Raw genomic sequence first — 19735 nt, 5'->3', positions numbered from 1 at the left:
GAAAGCAAAAACAAAGCAGAGCAGTGGCAAAAAGCAATGGCATAAAAGCAAAAAAAATGCACCACCTCTCTTTAATGCATGTTCTTTTATAGAAACTTTCAACTAGCTAAGACACAAATTCAATATTTTTAACCTATTAGAATTCTGTTGGCATGGAGGCCAAGAGGAGAAGAGGAGAGAAGATAACTAGGGGAAAAAAAACCACCCAGCTGTGGAAAGTATTTTTAGAAAGGTCCTGGGAAGAATAGGGGTGGAGAACTTTCCACCAGTGATTGCTGTGTTGACTAATTGTGACCAATAAGGTGTAAATTATATAGAGGGTATAAAAGGTGGTGCATTATTGTAATAAACAGGATCTTAGCCTCCTGAAGTATAGTGTGCCTTTTGTGTGTCACACCAGCCTGTGCAGCAACAGGAATAGAAATGATAACAAGTTTTGATATAAAAGAAAAGAATTGCTGAGCCACTTTTACTGAGTAACTAAGAAGCCAAAGGGTAAAATGAGTTGAAAGGGGTTTTTATGATTCAGAGCAAAAGATAAATCCACCTCAAACAAAAGATGTTTTAACCAAGCAAAAAGATTTTCACAGGCAAACAAAAATGCCATGTTGGAAGTAAAAAGAAAAATCTCAAAATCTTCTACTGTGAGAAAACTGAAAAAACAACTTCTAGCTTAAACTGTAACACATTAACTTTTTGTGATTAGAGAATAGTAACATGAATATGGTAATGTTAGTAGTTATGATAGGCTACAGGTAATAGTGAAAGTATTGAGTGGTTGTCATGTTTTAAGATACTCTACAATGAAGAGTTTATAATGCACTGTAACCAGAACTGGAGCAGCTTCAGACAAACCCACAGCTGAGGCTGGCAGGGCTGGGCTCTGTCACCCAGGACCCCTGAATTGCTGAATCCTCTGGATACAATAAACAGCATTTTAAACAATAAATAAACCACTGTATCCTCTGGATACAATAAACAGCATTTTAAAGAGCCAGCCTGAAGTCCTGCATCCCTCTCAGCTCTTACACAGGGTGGTTTGTCACAGGATCACTGAGGTTGGAAAAATCCTCCAGGACCATCGAGTCTAACTTGTATCCAGTCCCCACCTTGTCCCCAGCCCAGAGCTCTGAGTGCCACATCCAGGCCTTTCCAATGTTAGCAGGCTTTCCTGTGAAGAAATCCCTGCTGCTGTCCAGCCTGAACCTCCCCTGGCACAGCCTGAGCTGTGTCCTCTTGTCCTGCCACTGATGCCTGGGACAATATGGGATAAAATACAGGAATGAGCACATCAGGATCCTGTGTGCATTGCCTGCCTGTGGTACCACCATGAGCTTCTGCTCTTGGGTTCCTTGGAATCTCCAGGGCTTCGTTAAAGAGTGGTCCTGTCCCCAGGCTGTGCACAGGATGGGGTTTGAGTTTTCATGATCAAATATCTCAAATATTCTAAAGCATTCTGAATATCCAGCCTGGTGTTTGGGCTGCCAGAGCTGCCCCTTGCCAGGAAGCCTTGGAATGCTGATAGCAGGTTGCAGTGTGGCAGGTACCCACAGCAGCTGTGTGCCCTGCTGTGGGGGCTGAGGGATGGCCAGTGCTTCACTTGTTTTCCATTCCTGACCCTTATGACGTCCATGGAGCCTGTGCCAATCTCTGAGTGCTTCAAAGTAGTCCTTAAACTGCTCTGCATGGGACCCAAATCAGTGACTCGTGAAAGTACAGAGCTTTTTATTTACCTCCTCTAAAAACTGGGAAGTTAAAAGTTCTCCAGAACTTGTATTTACCTGGCCAGAGCACAGCGAGGTGCAGCACCTTGGCTTTGGGCAAGCTGATGTGCTGATCCCTGCAGTGGAACTTTGGAGATCTTGGAGCTCCTCCCACATGACAAGTGACAGGGTGAGGTTTAGGTTGGATATTGGGGAAAATGTTTTCATGGAAAGGGTTGTCCAGCCCTGGCACAGGCTGCCCTGGAGTCCCCATCCCTGGAAGTGTTCAGGAAATGTGGATGTGGCACTTGAGGGTGTGGGTTAGTGCTGACCATGGTGGTGGTGCTGGTCCACGGTTGGACCTGATGCTCATAAAGGATTTATCCAGCCTTAATGATTCCATGGTTCCCTTAGAAGGAACCCATCACACCCTCCTTGGGTGGGAACAGCTCTAGGAAAGGACTTGTAAGGCCATTAAATGTGAGCTGAGGGATGGGAACACTTTCTGTGTGTTACAGGAAAGGAGTGCTGCTACTGAACCGTGTGCTTCTCTTTCTAGAAAACGCCAGGAAGAAGCAGGATGGGATCGTGAGCACCTCAATTATTTGTTTCACTGACTACTGTCCCCCCCTGCCCCCGAGCTCCCCATCTGTGCTGAAGCTCAGGAGCATCCTGGACCTGAGTCCCTTCACGGTGACAGATGAGACACCCATGGAGATCGTGGTGGACATTTTCCGCAAGCTGGGGCTGCGCCAGTGCCTGGTCACTCACAACGGGTGAGAGCTGGGGACAGCCCTGGGGACAGCCCTGGGGACACAGACTGCTCTAGGACAGCCCTGGGATCCATCTGTGGATACTGGAGCAGTTCTTGCCTGCCAAAGGCACTTGTGACAGAGCCCAGCTCCCGAAATTGTCCCTGTGCAAGCTGGCCTGGGACACTTCAGGGATGGGGCACTCACAGCTGCTCTGGGAGCCTGTGTCAGTGTTTTACCACCCTCAGAGGGTGCAGTGCTTTCTGTGGGGTGTCACTCTGAATCCCAAAAAACTCCTCAAGTGGCCCTTGCATTAAAATCAATGCAATTAAAATCGTTTTTTTTTTCATTTTGCAGGAAGCTGCTGGGGATCATTACCAAAAAGGATGTACTAAAGCACATTGCACAGATGGCCAACCAGGACCCCGAGTCCATCCTCTTCAACTAGAGGCAGACTGGAGGGACTGTGTGTCCCACACACCTGGAACTTTTCTAGCCCATCCTGGGTAGACTTTCCTATTTTTATTGAGACCATGGAACTGTTTCCAGTGTTTTTCTCCATGGAGCTGAAGATGATATTTTTTTTTTTTTCTACCAGATAACCAATTGCACTACGGAATCTGTGGAACATGATCTTCTTTTTAGAAGGAAAAAAAAGAGACTTTATTTACGTTGCTTTTGTGAAGTTGAGTTGGAAAGATTCCATGAAGGAGTAAAAGCAAAATGTTAGAGAATTGTATTTATTTCCTCCTCTTCTTTTGTGGGGAGGAAAAGCCAAGGTGTTTGTGCACTTCCAGAGGTGTGGAAGGAGCAGGATGGTTTTGCACACGGTGTTCAGGTGGTGGCACAGGGACAGGGCTGGGCTCAGCGTGGTGTATTCCCACTTGGGAAAAACCACAACCTTGGGAAGCCAAAATGAAGGAGAGAAAAATAAAATTTGGCTGCTTGGCTGAAAGAAGGAAAAAAAAACCCCACCCCAAACCTAACTGCTCACATCAGATCTCCTTAAAATTGAGCCCAGCTTCTGATTGGGAGGATGCTAATTGATTAATTAGTGAATGTATTAATTACTCTGCTGCTGTTTTCTCTTGAGAGCCTCAAGGAGGAGGAAGAGTTCACAGGTGTCTTCCCATCCTGCTCCTTTTCTCTCATCCATGTCCAAGGATTCCTTCTCCCTGATTTCCCCTGATCATGGCAGTAAAATCCCAGAGGCTGAGTCCAGAATTCCTGCCCTTCCCAAGCCCAGCTGCAGTTGGGCATGGCACAGTTGGCTGCTCCTCCCCTGCCCCGTGCCTGGGGATGCTGTTCCTGCTCCCTTCCCAGCAGGAATCCACTGCTCCAGCTCTCCTTTGGCCAACAACTATGCAAGAAACCCTTCCCAGCACAGCCCCCTGTGCTCCCCAGTCCCTGTCCAGCACTGACCAAATGATTTTCCTTTTTATAAAACTCTGCCCTTTCCCTGGAATTTGGGAGGTTTCTGGATGCTGCTCTTCACCCTGGCCTCAGCTGTTCCATGTTTGTGGAGACTCCTAGCTGGACTTGGCTGGGTCCCTCTCAAAGTCTTTCTGTTACAAATTCCTTGTCTTTCCACGGAGCAAAAGCCAGATTCCTGATCTTCCAAAGCCATCCAGCAGCCAGTCCTGCTCTGCTGCTCCCACCTGGTGTCTCAGTCCTTGTACAGCTCAGAGCTGCCTCAACCTGAGGTGTCACTGATGGATCCAGTTCCTTCTGCTTGGAAAATAAAAGCCTGGACTGGTCTGTGGTGGTTTTGTACAGCAGGAGATGGTTGGAATTCTTCGTGTGCTGCCTCAGCAGCAGCTTTGCTTTGAAATTACTTTTTTTGTTCTGTTTGGAGGGCAGGTGGATGCTCCTGGGAGCTGGGGCTGCCTTCTCCCAATCCCCTGGGAGCTCCTTTCTGGGAATTCCTGTCCTGTCCACCCTGGCTTCTCTTCCTGTGCCACACCTGGGACACCAGAAACACAAAGCTTTTCTATTTTCTCCTCACCTTCCCATCCTCAGGAGGGTCCCAGCTTGGGAAATGTGGTCCTGCCTGAATTAAATCCACAATCCATGAGCACATTCCTCTCCTGGTGGGAAAGCTGCAGCAACCCAGTGCCAAGGTAAGGTGCTAAAAGTGAAACCCGTGTGCAGGGTTATCCCACATGGAACATCCCAGCTGGCTGGTGGCTCAAACCAGCTGCTCCTGGGGGAGCAGCAGTCAGGGGGAATTGCAGGTGTCAGGGAATTGCAGATCTCAGGGGGAATTGCAGGTGTCAGGGAATTGCAGCTGCTCTGCACTGGCAATGGGAGCCCGGGGCAGGAAGCAGCTGCCCAGCAGCTCCTCACTCTCCTCAGCTGCTGCTGTGTCTGTGCCACAGATTGTGCTTTCAGTGGGAGAAATTCCTGTCCGGGAAGGGCAGGAAAAGCCCAGTAGGGCCGGGCTTTAGGGAGGCTCACTTTTAGGCAGGGTTTTGGGGACCTCTCTGGGGCTGTGGGGTGCTGGGACTGGGGAGCTGACTTTGATCTTCAAGGCCCCAACCCAAACCAGTCGGATTCCAGTGGAATAGTGCAGGGCTTTGAACAGAACACAAAACGAGGAATTTTCTTTAGAAGTGGAATTTTTTTTCCTGATGTCTCCAGCTCCGAGAGGGAACCGGGGGAACGGAGCCGGGGCTGCTGCTGGGAGCAGGGACAAACTCCTGCAAAGGAGAGAAATCCCTTCTTCCCTCTGGGGGGCTGAGATGGGATTGCCCTGAATGGATTTAAAGGTCCTTCCCACCCAAACCAAAGCTCTGGGATCTCACAGGGGATGAGCTGAGCCTCCAGCCTGCAGCAGCACCGATGAGCTGAGCTCCCTGAGCCTCTCCCCTGCTCGCTCCCAGCACCCCAGTAACTGCATTCCTGTTTTCCTGAGGCTTTCAGGAGATCCTGCAGGCTTTAAGGAGCTCTTGCAGGGTTTAAGGAATCCTTCGTGCTGTAGGAAAGAGGTTTCTGTTTTGTTTCTCCCTTTTTTCAGGCTTAATCCCTGCCTGGGGTATTGGTGCTGGGGAGGTGCCCCGGGGCAGAGCGGGGGGCACTGCTGGGCTCACACCACACCCCTCTGCCTCTCTTTGTGTGCTTTATTTACAGCGGCCCAAGGAATGATTTCCTGACGTGGATTTCCTCTCCCCACTCTGAACTCGGGCCAGGCTGGGGACTTAAAAGTGAAACGCGATCGTGTCTGGGCAGGGATGGAGACTTGGAGGTAGCAATGAGCTGATTCATAACAACAAAGAGGGGGGAAAAAAGGAGCCTTTGGGCCCAGGATTTATTTGGAGGCAAGGCTCGGGCTGTGAGCGCCCTGGGCTGAGGTAAAAGCTCCTCAGCAGAGCAGATAAGAGGGTCCTTTGGCAGCGGCTGCAGGAAGCACTTTGTGCCTGGATTGAATCCTCAGGGCGAGGCCATGGGAAATCAGGTCAGCGTGGAGATTTTATTAGTGCTGAACTCACCTCCCAGGATGGCTCAGAGAATTCTGGAATGGTTTGGGTTGGAAGGAACATAAAGCTCATCCTGGTGCACCCCTGCCATGGCAGGGACATCTCCCACTGTCCCAGGCTGATCCAGCCTGGCCTTGGGCACAGCCAGGGATCCAGGGGCAGCCACAGCTGCTCTGGGCACCCTGTGCCAGTGTTCCACCACCCTAGGAAGGAATTTCTCCTCATTTTCCCTTCTGACCCTGCCCTCCTTCAGCTCAGGGCGTTAAGGAAGAGCCAGGAGGCTCCAGAGTTGTCACTGCAGGGACACTGTAAGGACACTGTGCTGCCTGGGGAGCTGGAGCTCTGTTTTGGGGACAGGGTCAGAAGGGATAATGGGGAGTTGTTTATTCTTGTGGCTCTCCCCAGGCTGAGGGAGGCCGTGGGGGAATGCAGAGCTGCTTTAGGCACCATTGACTTCACTTTCGAGTAGGAGTTACAGTAAACTTATCAGCAATACTCACACTAAAATAGTGAGCTGTAATTTCTAATAAACAATTTTAACAATAACAGAGAGAAATTGATGAGAAATCTTCTGTACTTTGCTCCATTTGTGCAGCAGATTTTGTTTCCTCAGCCAGAGAAGAGTGGTGTGTCCTCAGGCAGGTCTCTCCACACTTTGTTCTTTCTCTCCTGGCACAGGCAGTGTTGGCACAGGCAGTTTTTGTGGAGGCTGGGTTTTCACACTGCTGGGTTCTCCTGCTGCTGGCTGATCCTCCTGTCCAGGTGGGAGCACCTGGCCAGGCTGGGGGGTCCGGGGAGGAGCCCGAGGGGCTGAGGCTGCTCGGGGGAAGCTGTGCCAGCTCCTCACAGCCAGCAATTCCTGCTGGGCTCTCGCAGCCAGGGTGAGGCTGCTCTTTGCCCTGATGCTGCTGCACTTTTCCTTTCCCTGTGCACTCACCCACGAGCCCTCTCCTTTCCAGGAAAGCAGCGAGGGCCAGTGGCTGCTGGCACCGAGCCCAGCTCTCCCTGCTCTCTGCTTTCTCTGCTTCCTCCAAGGCAAACACAACCTGTGCTGGCTCCATCAGGCCGTGTCCACATTAAATTCCCTTCCAAAGGAAATCTGGAGCCACCTGCTGCGTTTCCTGCTGGCTCAGCCCTGCTCTGCCATGGCTGTTCCAGGGCTGGGAGAAGCTCGGTGCTCCCAGGGGTGTTTGAGCCCTGTTTTGGGTCACCAAAGTGGTTGGGACAGCAGGAGGGGGGATGAGAGGTGGAGGAGAAGGGATGGATTTTAGAATGGATTTTTGTCCGCCCCAGCCCTGCTCCCCCTGGCTCTGGGTCCATCCTGGGTGCAAAGGGCCAGGGCTGTGCTGGAGTCCAAGGCTTTATCCCATCCTCCCAGGGAGCCCCACGCTGCTGTCTGTAAATCCCCCCAGGCTTAGGGGGCTACAGAGAGTACAGGGGGATACAAAAGGGGGCTGAGCCAGCTGGGCCCTGCTCTGCCCTGCCTCACCCCACCTTTGGCCTCTGGGGCGGCCTCCATCACCCCAGGGCTGGTTTGGTCCCTCCAAGCTCCTGCTGTGACCACGGGGGCTCACCCGGGGCTGGAGGTGTGAGGAACTGGGGGCTGTGCTGTCCATGAGGGCTGGGAGGGAAGAGGTGCTTGGTCAGCAGCTGTGCTGAGCTCCTGGCCCTGTGCAGCCTGGCTGGGCCACCACGTGCCCCAGTGCCACGTGCCAGGTGTGATGTCAGGACTGGTGACTGCTGTGGTGTCACTGCCCTTTGCCCTCCCTGCAGCCATGGCTGCTGCTCCCCCAGGTTTTTATCTCCCAAATGGAAACTCCTTCACTCCTTCCAGAGGCTGAGCCTGGACCTGCCCCATCCCCTCACCCTGTGCCCCAGGGGTGTCACTGCTGTCCCCAGAGCTGCCAGCCCTGTGCCCCAGGGGTGCTTGCAGCCCCAGGTCCTGGCACCACAGCCCTGCCCAAGGTGGGGTGAGAGTCACGGGTGTCACCCTGCCGTGGGGACATTTTGTCTTGCAGTAGCAGATGTGGCCCTGGTGCCTTTCCTGCTGCAGGGAGCTGCTGTGTCACCAGGGCTGGCGTGTCCCCACCTCGTCCTTGTCCCCTGTAGGTCCTGGAGCCCCTTCCTGGCTCACAGCTGCTTCCCACGTGGAGGGTGGCACCGAGCACAGCGAGGGCCAGCACAGCGACAAGAGCCCTGAGCCAGCCCCGGGCCATCGCCCGCTGTCCTGGGGCCACCTGGGCGAGGTGGGAGCGCGGCGGTGTCACAGGTCGAGCCGGAAGGCCCCGAAGTAACTGGCTGCTGCATCGTTGGAGTCGATAGCCAGGGAGGAGACGGACACAAAGAGCTCATCGCCCTCCCGGAGCTCGAAGAGCCCGCCCTGGTAGAGCGCGTGCAGCCCGTACTCAGCCTCGGGTGCCCAGCACTTGGTGCCCACGCCCTTGAGCAGCAGCACGGGCGGGCCGTGCGCCGGCTGCCACTGGATGCACTGCACCAGCTGCGGGCCCGAGAGGCGCCCGGCGCCGCGGTAGCGAAAATAAATCTGCGAGTACACGTAGTACTTGCCCGGCTGCTGGACCCGCAGCCGCCCCGCCCGGTACGACATGTTGTACACGTGGGACTGCAGGCTGCTGTGGCCCCAGTGCGTCAGGGCGTGGCGACACGACTGCGACAGGTTCCACGAGTGCTGCGAGGGTCCTGCGGGAAGGGACGGGAGCTGAGGGGACCTGGCAGGGTCGCACCCAGGGGAGGGGGTGGCTCTGGCTCTGTCCCAGTCACCCAGCTTGGAGTGAACCTCTCCCCAAGCATCCCGGTCCCCCTGATCTCTGCCCTGTTCCCATTTGGGGACCCAGCAGTCCCAGAGGGGTTCCCCCACTCACCATCCTGAGCCAGGCTCTGCGGGCGGAGGGTGAGATGTGCCGAGGCTTTCCCAGATGTTTTGGGGGGAAGTTGCCCCTCTGAGGTGTTGAAGTAGCTCTGCCAGGCCTCTGCAGGAAAGGGACTGTAAGGACAGCGTGGGGACACCTGGCAGGGCAGGGAATGCCCCACTGACCCAGCAGAGCAAAAGGTTACTGAGGGATGGAAACGTCTCATCAATCATCAACCAACACATCCATGTGTGCCACGGCCCCGGGTCCCTGGACAAACGGACATTCCCATTCCCAGAACGGGCGTCTGTCATTGCAAGTGACAATCCTGGCTCTCCCCCTCCTGCCCCAGCTCCCAGCAGTGGAGTTTGCCCCAGGAGTGGATCAGGGGCTCTGGCTGCAGCCCCAGGAGGGACTCACCCTTCACGGCATTCCTGCGGATGATGTTCTCGGTCACCTGCACACAGAGAAGAGAGAATTCCCTGGTTAAAGGTGACACGGGGGTCCCTCCAAGCCTCCATCCCCTTCCCTGTCTCTGGGCCCCACCACCTCCGTGCTGTGGAGGGCTCAGTCCCACTCCCACCTTGAACCATCCTGGCTATTCCCCCCTCCGGTGAGGTGGATGGGGAAACTGAGGCACAGGGACACCCAGGAGCTCTCCCATCCCCCCCAGGTCCCGGGCTCACCGTGGCCACGTAGGCTTTGATGGTGCTGGCCAGCTTGAGGCAGCCCTGGCTGCTGCTCAGCTCCTCCAGGCTGGAGCCCTCGAGCTGCTGATTGAGCATCTGCAAACACCGCAGCTCCTCGGGGCTGCCCGGAGCCTGCGATTTCAGCTGGGAGGGAAACAAAGAGTGATGGAAAAACTGGGACACACCGAGGGGGCAGCCAGGATCCTGCTGGGGTGGGAGCAGGAGCAGCTGCCTTCAGCCTGGCTCCTCCAGCACCTGGGCACTCAGAGAACTACCAGGGCATCGGGATCAGCCTCTGGATCCACAGGATACTGGGATCAACTCAACCTCTCTATCCACAGGATACTGGGATCAGTTCATCCTCTACATCCACAGGATACTGGGATCAATTCAGCCTCTAGATCCACAGGATACTGGGACCAGTTTAGCCTCTACATGCACAGCATTTTGGGATCATTCAGCCTCTGGATCCACAGGACAGCGGTGTGGGGTCAGTGTCAAAGGGTCCGGGTTCATCTCTGCCCTGCTGGAGCCCTGGCCAGCCCAGCCCCAGCCATTCCCCGCGGGTGGGCAGCGGGAGGGCTCGCAGGCTCCTGCCCACACCTGCCCACATCTGCCCACATCTGCACACACCTGGCCGCCCAGGGGGCAGTGCCAGGCGCTGCCAAGGCAGCGAATCCCCCGGGATGGGGCTGTTCCCTCGGAATGCCCGCGGCGGGTGCGTGCCCGGGCAGGGCTGCCCGTGGAACCGGGCACGGGAAGCGGCTGGAGCGGCTCCAGAGAAAGCCACGGAACTGGAGAGCTGCGGGTGCTCACCTGGAGAAGGCTCCAGGTAGAGCTCAGAGCCCCAGCCAGGTCCTAAAGAGGCTCCAAGAGACCGAGTCCCTGCTCCCAGCACACATCCAGTGACCGGCCGCAGAAATGAGCCCGAATTGTTCCTCTAGAGTGGTTTTCTCCTCCCTCCGCCTCTGCCCTGGGGCTGTGTCTCCCCATTCCCCTCCTCTCCCTGCCTTTCATGTAAATCCCTCACAGCGGGACCTCAAGCGACCCAGGGATGGAGACAAAGCCCGAAGGAGGTCTGGAGCCCACTCCAAAGGATGCTCCGCTGGATCCAGACAGGCTGTTTATTTCCCGGCATCCGCGGGCAGGGCTTTTCCTTCTTCCCCGTCTCTGCTGTGATTTGTGAATGTCTGGCACTGCAGGACCCTTTTTTTTTTTGTTTTTGTTTTGTTTTGTTTTGCCTCACCCTCAGGGATGAGCGTGGCTTCCATGGAGCTGCTGCCAGCCCCGAATTTCCCTCTGCCCATGGATCTCCTGACCGGCTTCCCTCCCGCGGCTGGGGGTTGTTGTGGCTCGGAATCAGCCGCTGAGGGGAGGGGCTGGCGAGGCTGCTGAAAGGATCAGAGCCGTCCCAGCCGAGTTTGGGAGCGGTTTTGCCCGAATGACCCCGTGGGAGGTGGGAATGGGGGATCCCAGCACAGGCCAGGACAAAGGCGCCGGCTCTCCACATCTGGATTGGCGACAGTGTCCACCCCTCCTCCCACGCCTGCACAGCTGGATCTGCAGCTCCAGGCGGAGCTCAGGCAATGGCCACCCCCAATCCACATCTGGACCCGCCGGTCCCTGCGGAGCTGGGGCAATGTCCACCCCCAATCCACATCTGGATCCGTGACTCTGTGGGGAGCTGGGGCAATGTCCACCCCCAATCCACATCTGGATCCGTGGCTCCCTGGGACAGTGTCCCACTCCCCAATCCACATCTGGATCCGTGGCTCCCTGGGGAGCTGGGGCAGTGTCCATGCCCAATCCACATCTGGATCCGTGACTCCCTGGGACAGTGTCCATCCCCAATCCACATCTGGATCCGCCCTCCCGCAGCCGCCGGGACTCCCGGGGGCGCAGCCCCGCCGCCGGTGGCGGGACAAAGCTCACCTTGGAGATGGCCATGGTGAAGTAGACGAAGAGGCCGGTGGTGGAGGCGATCTGCAGGGCCAGGATTGCCATGACGGCCACGCTGCCCCAGAGCGGCCCCCAGCGCCGCCGCCGCCGCTGCCCCCGCACCGCACCGGGGCCGCGGTCCGGACCGGGAACGGTACCGGGGGCGGCCCCGGGAGCGGAGCCCTCGGGCAGCATGGGCGTGTCGGAGCCGCCGCTGTCGGAGCGCAGGTACTGCCCGGGGCTGGGCGGGTGAGGGGCCATGGCCCGGCCCGCTCCGGTCCCGGTCCCGCAGCCCCGAGCACGGCGGGACGGAGGGGAGGGGGCGGGGCGGGGGACGGGGGGCGGGGAGGTGGGGGTGGCCCCTGGCAAAGGGGGCGGGGTCTCCGGTGGCCACCGAGGGGACAGCGGGGACCATGGTCCCCAGGGCGCCCCAGGGTGTCCCTTGTCGCTCCCTCCTGTCCCGCGGGGCCCTGGGGAGGATGGGGGGGGGGGGGGGTTGGTGGTCTCAGCGCAGCCCCCAGACCCATCCTGGAGGTGGCTGCCCCGTGGGCTGTCCCCTCCCCAGGACTCCGAGCCCGCAGTGTCCCCAGGAGCACCCTGGAGGCAGAGCGGGGCATCTCCCACCCCAGAGCATCTGCCAGCCCCAGGCTGATCTCCTGCCCGTGCCAGCTCTGCGTGTAGCCCGTGCCACAGCCCCACCCCAGGCGAGGTGCCTTCCTTGGAGTTTGGGAAAGGTGCTGAGCTGGGAGGGAGGTGATTAATTATGGCTAAAAAAAAAATCCCGTGACAACTCAGCCCTCGTTCTCAGGAAAAGGGCTCAGGACCTGCCGAGCCAGGTGAGGAGGGAAGAGATGCAAAGGGCACATCTGGGGACGCAAAGGGCACATCTGGACACAGCTGTCAGCCTGGTCTAGTGCAAAGTGTCCCTGTCCATGGCAGGAGGTGGAATGGGATGAGTTTCAGATCCCTTCCAAACCGAACCATTCCGTGATTTAATGATCTTTCATTTGTGCTGAAGGAAGGTGGGACCCCTGCTCTCTGTGCTGCTCTGTGGGATGGGACAGGGACATGGCTGAGGAGCAGAGGGAAACCAGGAGCACCAGAACCCCGAGGGTTTGTCTGTGAGTCAGGGCAGGACCAGAACTGGAGCTGTGCAGAGAAAATTGGGTGGGAGCCAGGGGGAAAAGAATGCCTCAATCCTGGCTGAGGAGTTGTTTTTCACTTCTAATGTTTCCTGGTGTGTGCGCTGGGACAGCCGGGTCAGGCAGAGCCTGGAAATCTGTTTCCTCAGTGGCCCGTGGTGCAGAGCAAGTGCAGCGGAGCAGCAGAGGAGCTGCTTGGGGTCTGCAGTGCCCTCAGTGAGGCTGGGATGGGGAAACCGGGCAGGAGATGCCGACACGGACATGGAGCTGAGTCTGGCGTTTCCCAACCTCTCTCACATTTGCTTCAGGCAGGATGATGGAATGTGCAATTTTAGTTGTTTTCCATGTGTCCTGGGAAGGCCAGGGCAGATCCCCGCGCTGGCTCAGAGCAGGATGCTCCTCCCCAGAGCTCTCAGCTGCTCCTTTCAGCCAAGCCCAGCCCAGCCCGGTCTGGCTGATGACTCGGAACATGTGCTGGCCACACACACGGCCCTCCCTCAGGAAACTGCAGCCCCTGAGACGTGAAGTCATCTCGTGCGTGCTGTAACCTCCCTGGAATGCGCCCTCAGATGTTTGTCTTTCGACTGGAACCCATCAGTTCCCTGTGCTGAGGTGATTTTTGGGAAAAACCTCTTCCTCATCACACCGTACTTCCACTGGCAGGCTCAGGCATCCGACTTCTTCCCTCCAGGCTGGGAGCTCCCCAGCCCTTCCCTGGCTCTCTCCTGCCCGGGTTTGTTTGTCCCTGTTATCACAGAATAGGTGGGGACATTCCCTGCCTGGTGGCATCAGAGCTGCTGCAGCCTCACACGTGCCAGCTGGAGGGATGGAGGGATGGAGGGATGGAGGGATGGAGGGATGGAGGGATGGAGGGATGGAGGGATGGAGGGATGGATGAGGGATGGAGGAGCCCTGTAAAACCCTGGAGCTTTCCCAGGAGGGATGAGGAGCAGCGTCCTCTGGAACATCCCAAGGTGGGACAGCAGCTCCCAAGACATCCATGCCATGGCCAGGAGTGTCCCCGTGCTCCAGCAATGGATGACAGGCAGGGACAGGCAGGGACACACAGTGACAGGCAATGACACACAGGGACAGGCAGGGACAGACAAGTTCTGCTGCAGCTCCTTCCCTGGGCTGGGCTGCCCAGTCCCAGCACCTCTGCGGTTCCTCACACAGTAGATCTGATCTCCTGGCACAATGATCTGATCTCTTCACACAGTGATCTCCTGGCACAATGATCTCCTGGCACAATGATCTGATCTCTTCACGCAGTGATCTCCTGGCACAATGATCTGATCTCCTGGCACAATGATCTGATTTCCTGGCACAATGATTTCCTGGCACAGTAGATCTCCATCTCCTCGCATAGCTGATCTCCTCGCTCCCTCTAGTGGGATTGGGATGGCTGCGTGGGCAGAGAAGAAGAAGAGAGGAGTGAAGAGGGGAAGGGGAGGAGGAGGAAAAGAAGAGAGAAGAGGAGGAGAGGAGGTGAGGAGAGGGGAAGGGAATGTCACCTTTACTTTGTTTTTTTGTTCTCCTTCACAGAGAGGTTGGCAGTACTGAGTAATGTGTCTTGTACCGTTTCCTTTCACATAGCATTCACTACCCCAAAAGAGAGGAACTTAATGTACCTAGGGGAGAGGTGTTGCTTTTGTATAAGGGTGTTGAATTAGTAGCTGAAAGCTCATACTTGGAGCAACTCGGTCGGCTTGTTTTATGACGGCAGCAGCCAGTTGTAAAGTTGAGTGGATGCTGCTTAGTTCTCTTTGGTGACTGGACAGATGACTTGGGCTTTTGGCTACGAAATGTAATTCTGCATGGAGGGAAATTTATTTAACTAAAAGTGAAGAGATATCAAGGGAAGAGGAGTAGGAGAAGAAGAAGAGAGGAGTTGGAGAGGGGAAGGAGGGAAGGGGAGGAAGGGGAAGAGAGGAGGAGGAGGGGGAGGAGGAGGAGGAGGAGGAGGAGGGGGAGGAGGAGGAGGAGGAGGAGGAGGGGGAGGAGAGCAGGAGGAGGAGGAGGGCAGAAGGAGGAGGAGGAGGAGGAGGGCAGGAGGAGGAGGAGGAGGAGGAGGGCAGGACCCGCTCGGTGCCGCCCCGCGGAGCTGCCGGAGCCGTGTGCGGAGCTGACCCCGCCGGCCCCGCAGATGTTCCCCGTCCCCTTCCTCCTCCTCCTCCTCTTCCTCCCCCTCCTCCTCGCCCCCGGCAGCGCCACGGTCGCCCCGGGGGTCACAGGCGAGTGTCAGCCCCGGGTGGGTCCCGGTGCCCGGGGGTGTCCCCGGCCCTTCTGGGGCCCGGTTTGGGCTCGGTTTGGGCTCGGTTTGGGCCCGGTTTGGGCTCGGTTTGGGAAGGCGGGCGGGACCCCCGGGACCCTCCGTCCCCTCATGGAGCCGCTCCCGGCTTTGGGAAGCTTTTCCTGGCTCGGGCACGCCTTTAATCCCGGAGAAAAGCTTTTAGGGGAAGGTGGGGAAGGGAGGGAGCTGCGGCTTCGCTGGGCTCGGGGCGCTGCTCCCGGCAGGGGCTGGACCCTCAGGGCTGCGGGGGCATTTCCATGGCCCTGCTGGGAGATTTGGGGGTGCTGGAAGGTTCGGGAATGCTGGAGCATTTAGGGGTGCTGGAAGGTTTGGGAGTGCAGGAGGATTTGGGGGTTTATAGTTAATTTAGTTGTTGTAATGGACTTTGTTGTAGGGATGTGTCCTGGTTTGAAAGACAAGTGTCTGCCAAGAGAGGCAGGAGCCCTGTTTAAAATGGAGAATGTAAACCCCTTTCCTCCAAATTATTATCATCTTGAAATTAAGGGGCTCTCAGGCAAAGCTATGGGAAGAGGAATAACAGTTCTTTGCCAGGAAAATTCCAATAGCAATGCAGTATTGCAGAGAACAAACCCAGAGCAGGGGCAGAGGGAGAATCCAAGGTGCCCCCGTCAGTCAGGCAGGGTTGGTGCAGTCCCATTCCATGGTGGCTGCATCCTCCTGCAGTGACAGATGTGGTTCTGCTGGAGCAGGGCTCCTGCACAAGGTGCACTTTTCCTCCAAAGCTGCAGGGATGATGTGCAAGGCTCTGGTTTTCCTCTGGGATCCAGTGGGAAAAGGCTGCTCTGCTGTTCCAAATCTCCCCTTTGATCTGGGTAGGAAATGCTCGGCTCCTGCCCTGGCTGGAGCATCTCCCAATGGGATGATGGAATTTGATCAGCCCTGCCCTGGGACTGCATGGCCATGAACAGGAGAGATCTCCTGGAGGGAGGATGGGCTGTGGGCAAGAGAAAGTATCAGCGTTTGTGGCACTACATGTTAGTGTCTTCATTTCTTTCTTTCTTTTCCTGCCTGTAGTTAGGTGAAGTACAAGAGACAGGATTTTTGTGTTTGTGCTCAGTTGTTTATTAATTCTTATCCATAACACAGTGAGTTTTACAGCACTTCTAGCTAACGAGCTAAAAGTGAGAAAGTGGAGCTGAATCTAGCTAGTTACAAGGCTTTTAAATTAAAATTAAAAACAAATATTTATATAGTTATTATATAAAAATATTATATTATATTAATTATATTACTATATTATTTATGCTTTTGACCCAATGACCAAACTCCTGTGACCCACACTGTGGTAGCTTTATTCAACCAAAACCTCCTACCTAAAACTAAGAAGGAACAAGAAAGAAGAACCTCCATCTTGTCCCATACCTATTAATACTCTAAAACCCCAAATTCCAAACCCTTCACCGTGTCATATTACACACTTCTATTCTAACTGCACACCAGTGATTTTAACTCTGTCTCTCAAATTTGGAAGCTTTTCCCAAGGCCTCAGGTCAAAAGCAGTGTTCTTTTGTGTCAGAAGGCACAGACAGTTCAGAACTCCCAGGCTTCCACAGCCAAGGTTTGGGTGCTGACGCTGCCTGTGCCTCTCCCAGAGCCGCTGTCCCAGCCGAGAATCGTGGGCAGCCCCTTCGTGAAGGCGGGAGGCAGCACCCGGCTGGTTTGCAGCGTGCTGCAGGGCAAGGCAGACTCCTACTGGTGGAAGAAGGACGGGGAGCTGCTGCTGGGCAGTGAGCACATCCAGTTCGTGCAGAACAGCACGCTGTGCATCCTGCGGGCCAGCATCAGCCACAGCGGCTACTACACGTGTGTGGTGAGCAATGCAGTGAGCCAGAACGAGACCTCCTTCCTGCTCCAGGTCCACCGTGAGTGCAATTATCCCTTCCCTTCCCTTCCCTTCCCTTCCCTTCCCTTCCCTTCCCTTCCCTTCCCTTCCCTTCCCTTCCCTTCCCTTCCCTTCCCTTCCCTTCCCTTCCCTTCCCTTCCCTTCCCTTCCCTTCCCTTCCCTTCCCTTCCCTTCCCTTCCCTTCCCTTCCCTTCCCTTCCCTTCCCTTCCCTTCCCTTCCCCAGCAAAGGGATTCTCTGTGCCCACCTGTGCCGAGCAGGCAGCTTTGCTGGGAAGGTGTGGATGGGTTAAATTCAGGTTTTTAAATTTGCTCTGGGTTCTTTCCTTTGCAGACTCTGAAAACGTGGTGCTGCCTGTGGTCCTGGCCTGTGTCATCATTGGCTTGCTTGCAGGTGGGTGCTGGGCTGGGCAGGTGGGTGCTGAGATGGGCAGGTGGGTGCTGGGGTGATCAGGTGGGTGCTGGGGTGACTCTCTGCCCCGTTTCTGGCTGGTGGCTGCCATGGCAGGTGCTGTGGCCACCAGAGGTGGGTGAGAGGGTCCCATGTGGCACATCCCTGCTCTCCCACCCTGGCATCCCCTGGGCAGGGGCTGGGCTTTGGCACAGCTGCTGTCCCCAGGCCAAGGAGGTCATGCTGGCCTCCACTGATGATGATGATGATGATGATGATGATGATGATGATGATGATGATGGTGCTGGTGGGGCTCTGAGCAGCCTGGGCTGGTGGAAGGTGGTCCTGCCCATGGCAGGGGTTGGAACTGGGTGGGCTTTGAAGGTCCCTCCCAAACAGTTCTGGGATTCTGGGATTCTGGGATTCTCTGATGCTGCTGCCTTGTCCCCAGGTATCTTTGTCTGGTGCCAGAGAAGGAAGAACTCGAGTGACAGCTGTTGGTAAGATGCCTCCAGCCCACTCTTGGGGTGGCCCCCTTGATTCTCCCAAAATTTCCTCTCTACAAGCCCAAATTTGTCCTTGGCTGGATGTGAGTGAGCTGGAGAAGAGGGAGAGCTCGGGGTGCTATTCCAGCCTCTCTGCTGAGAGGCTGCTCTCCCCCCCCTGGAGGCTCAGAGGATTTGCTGTTCCCTCTATTTAATCCCCACTCTAGAAATATTCCTGATTCCTCCACCCAGAGCCTGACACTCCTGAATAATGGGTGAATACTGAATTTGAATACTCTGGAGATTTCTGGGAAGTGAATGATTCTCGAGATGTTCTCAGAAATTGCTCCTTCCCTGTGACCACAAACACACTCAGGCTGTTCCCTGGAGCTTCCTGGAGGGTGAGGATCAGGATTGGGTCCCTTGGGATGGCAAACCCATCCCACAAAGTGCTGGGTTACAAACAAGGAGCTCTCAGGTGCCTTGTGCAGGCAGATCCCAGGGAACTCCAGCCAGGGATAAACTGGCCAAGGTAGCTCCTGGAATTTGGAGCAGGGCAGAAATCCAGACCTCCTGGTGCTGCCACTGCCAGTGTGGGACACTCTGAGCTGGCTGAGACCCTGGAGGGGCCCAGGTGCCCAGGACATGGCTCAGGTGGGGCCTCTCTTCTCCTTGCAGGTAGAGCTGAGTCAGCCCTGCCCTTCCCTGGTGATGGACACGGCTGGGAGTGCCAGGTATCCCATCCCAGCCTCCCATCCCAGCCTCCCATCCCATCCCAGCCTCTCCTGGGCTCACCTCTGAAGTGTTCAAGCTGCCAGAACCTGCAAATAGTTTTTTGGAAAGCGCTGGTTTGGACTCTTTCTATGTTGTCCTGCTCTTCCTGTTGTGCATCCCTGAGGAGAGGGATGTACCTGTTCCCTCCCTCCTTCCTCCAGAGGCCTCCAAGGGCTCATGGCTCTGGAAAGAGCCCCTGTCCCTGCTGGGCAAATAAATCCACAGCCCTGGGGCTGCTGGAGGTGCCACGGTGCCAGCCCTGGGGCCTGCTGGTGTCCTGCTGTGCCAGGGGAGTGCCAGGGGTCTGAGCTCTGGGCACCCTGCTCCCTGTGACCCCGGGCTGTGCTGGGTGTGCAGCAGGAGCTGGCAGGGAATGGGGGAGCAGCAAAGGAATTCAGTTTGTGAAAGATCCCAAGGAAATCCCTGTGGCTGCTGAGGTGGGGATGTCCCTGAGCCCAGCTCCAGCCCTGGGCTCTGCAGGATCTGGGGACATCCCTGGGGACATCCCTGGGGACATTCCTGGGGACATCCCCAAACCTCTTCCCGTGTGCTGCTCCTGCAGGTGACATGGGCTGGATACAGGGAGCCCTGCTCCTGTCCCCTGCTCCTGTCCCCTGCTCCTGTCCCCTGCTGTCCCCTCCCTCCCCCGTGGCCTCTCAGGGCTCTCCTGGGCTGTGCTCCCAGGGGATGCTGCTCCTTCAGCTGAGCCTGGAGGCAGAGCAGGAATTTCCAGCCTGGACCCCACTGTTGGTCACCCCAGGACATCCTGGGGGGGAAATCCCGGTCCCCAACACCTCTGGAACAGGCTGGGGACCTCTGAAAGGCAAACGGGGAAATTTTGGGAGGGAGCACTGGGAGATTGAGGGGCTGTTGGCAAGGGGCCCTCTCAGCCTGGGCTTTTTGTGAAGCCTTTAAAGGAAGCAGAGGAGTTTGGGTGGGAGAAGTGAGATTCCAGCCCCTGTTGCACTTGAGGGTGTAAAACAGCCACAGAAACGTTTTGGGGATGGTTTTGTGGGCTGGTGCTGGCTGTTGCTGCTAATAAAGAGTGTGTGTCATGGCAGAGGGTGCTGCTGTGATGTTCAGGGCTGGGAAATGCCCCGGGGGTGGCTGGAGCCTGGGCTGGCAGGGGATGGGAATCAGCCCCTGGTGGGGTGTGGCAGTGCCCGGCTCTGGGGATGATCCCTTGCTCCTGGGGGGTTCCTGCATCCCCATCCCCTCCCTCGCCTCCTCCTGAGCCCGAGGGACTGAGCTGGGCTTAAAAACAGCCCCACAGCTCTGCTCCAAATCTGCCTGAGGGTATTTTTAACCTGGCCCCGTTCCCTGAGTCACAGGAGCCTGGCAGTGCCCTGGCAGTGCCCAGGAG

General features: G+C 56.4%; 3 protein-coding genes across 8 annotated transcripts in view; 2 read left to right on the top strand and 1 right to left on the bottom strand.

Moving 5' to 3' along the window:
- The window catches only part of LOC106862171 (H(+)/Cl(-) exchange transporter 5), a 28254-nt gene extending 21767 nt beyond the window's left edge, over positions 1-6487 (top strand). For all 6 annotated transcript variants that reach the window (XM_088173337.1, XM_088173336.1, XM_014891020.2 and 3 more), the window contains 3 exons: positions 2263-2479; positions 2813-4575; positions 5585-6487. In XM_088173337.1, coding sequence (XP_088029463.1) covers positions 2263-2479; positions 2813-2903 — 308 coding nt within the window. In that variant the 3' untranslated portion in view covers positions 2904-4575; positions 5585-6487. The remainder of the gene's footprint in view (positions 1-2262; positions 2480-2812; positions 4576-5584) is intronic.
- LOC106862162 (tumor necrosis factor ligand superfamily member 10-like) lies at positions 6428-11708 on the bottom strand. The gene is made up of 5 exons (XM_014891005.2): positions 11420-11708; positions 9485-9631; positions 9219-9255; positions 8811-8918; positions 6428-8628 (listed from the first exon to the last, which is right to left on the bottom strand). The coding sequence occupies exons 1-5, from the start codon at positions 11684-11686 to the stop codon at positions 8195-8197; spliced, it is 993 nt and encodes a 330-aa protein (XP_014746491.1). The 5' UTR covers positions 11687-11708; the 3' UTR covers positions 6428-8194.
- Positions 11709-13509: 1801 nt separating this feature from the next.
- LOC106862164 (natural killer cell receptor 2B4-like) lies at positions 13510-19432 on the top strand. Its single transcript, XM_088173477.1, has 5 exons — positions 13510-13541; positions 16322-16743; positions 17057-17116; positions 17565-17613; positions 18277-19432. The coding sequence occupies exons 1-5, from the start codon at positions 13510-13512 to the stop codon at positions 18278-18280; spliced, it is 567 nt and encodes a 188-aa protein (XP_088029603.1). The 3' UTR covers positions 18281-19432.
- The last annotated feature ends 303 nt before the right edge of the window (positions 19433-19735 follow it).

Source organism: Sturnus vulgaris, chromosome 14 (genome assembly GCF_052056855.1).
Source record: "Sturnus vulgaris isolate bStuVul1 chromosome 14, bStuVul1.hap1, whole genome shotgun sequence".
NCBI classification, from domain to species: domain Eukaryota; kingdom Metazoa; phylum Chordata; class Aves; order Passeriformes; family Sturnidae; genus Sturnus; species Sturnus vulgaris.
Note: the sequence above shows the minus strand (reverse complement) of the source record. Positions and strands in the feature narration are given on the sequence as shown.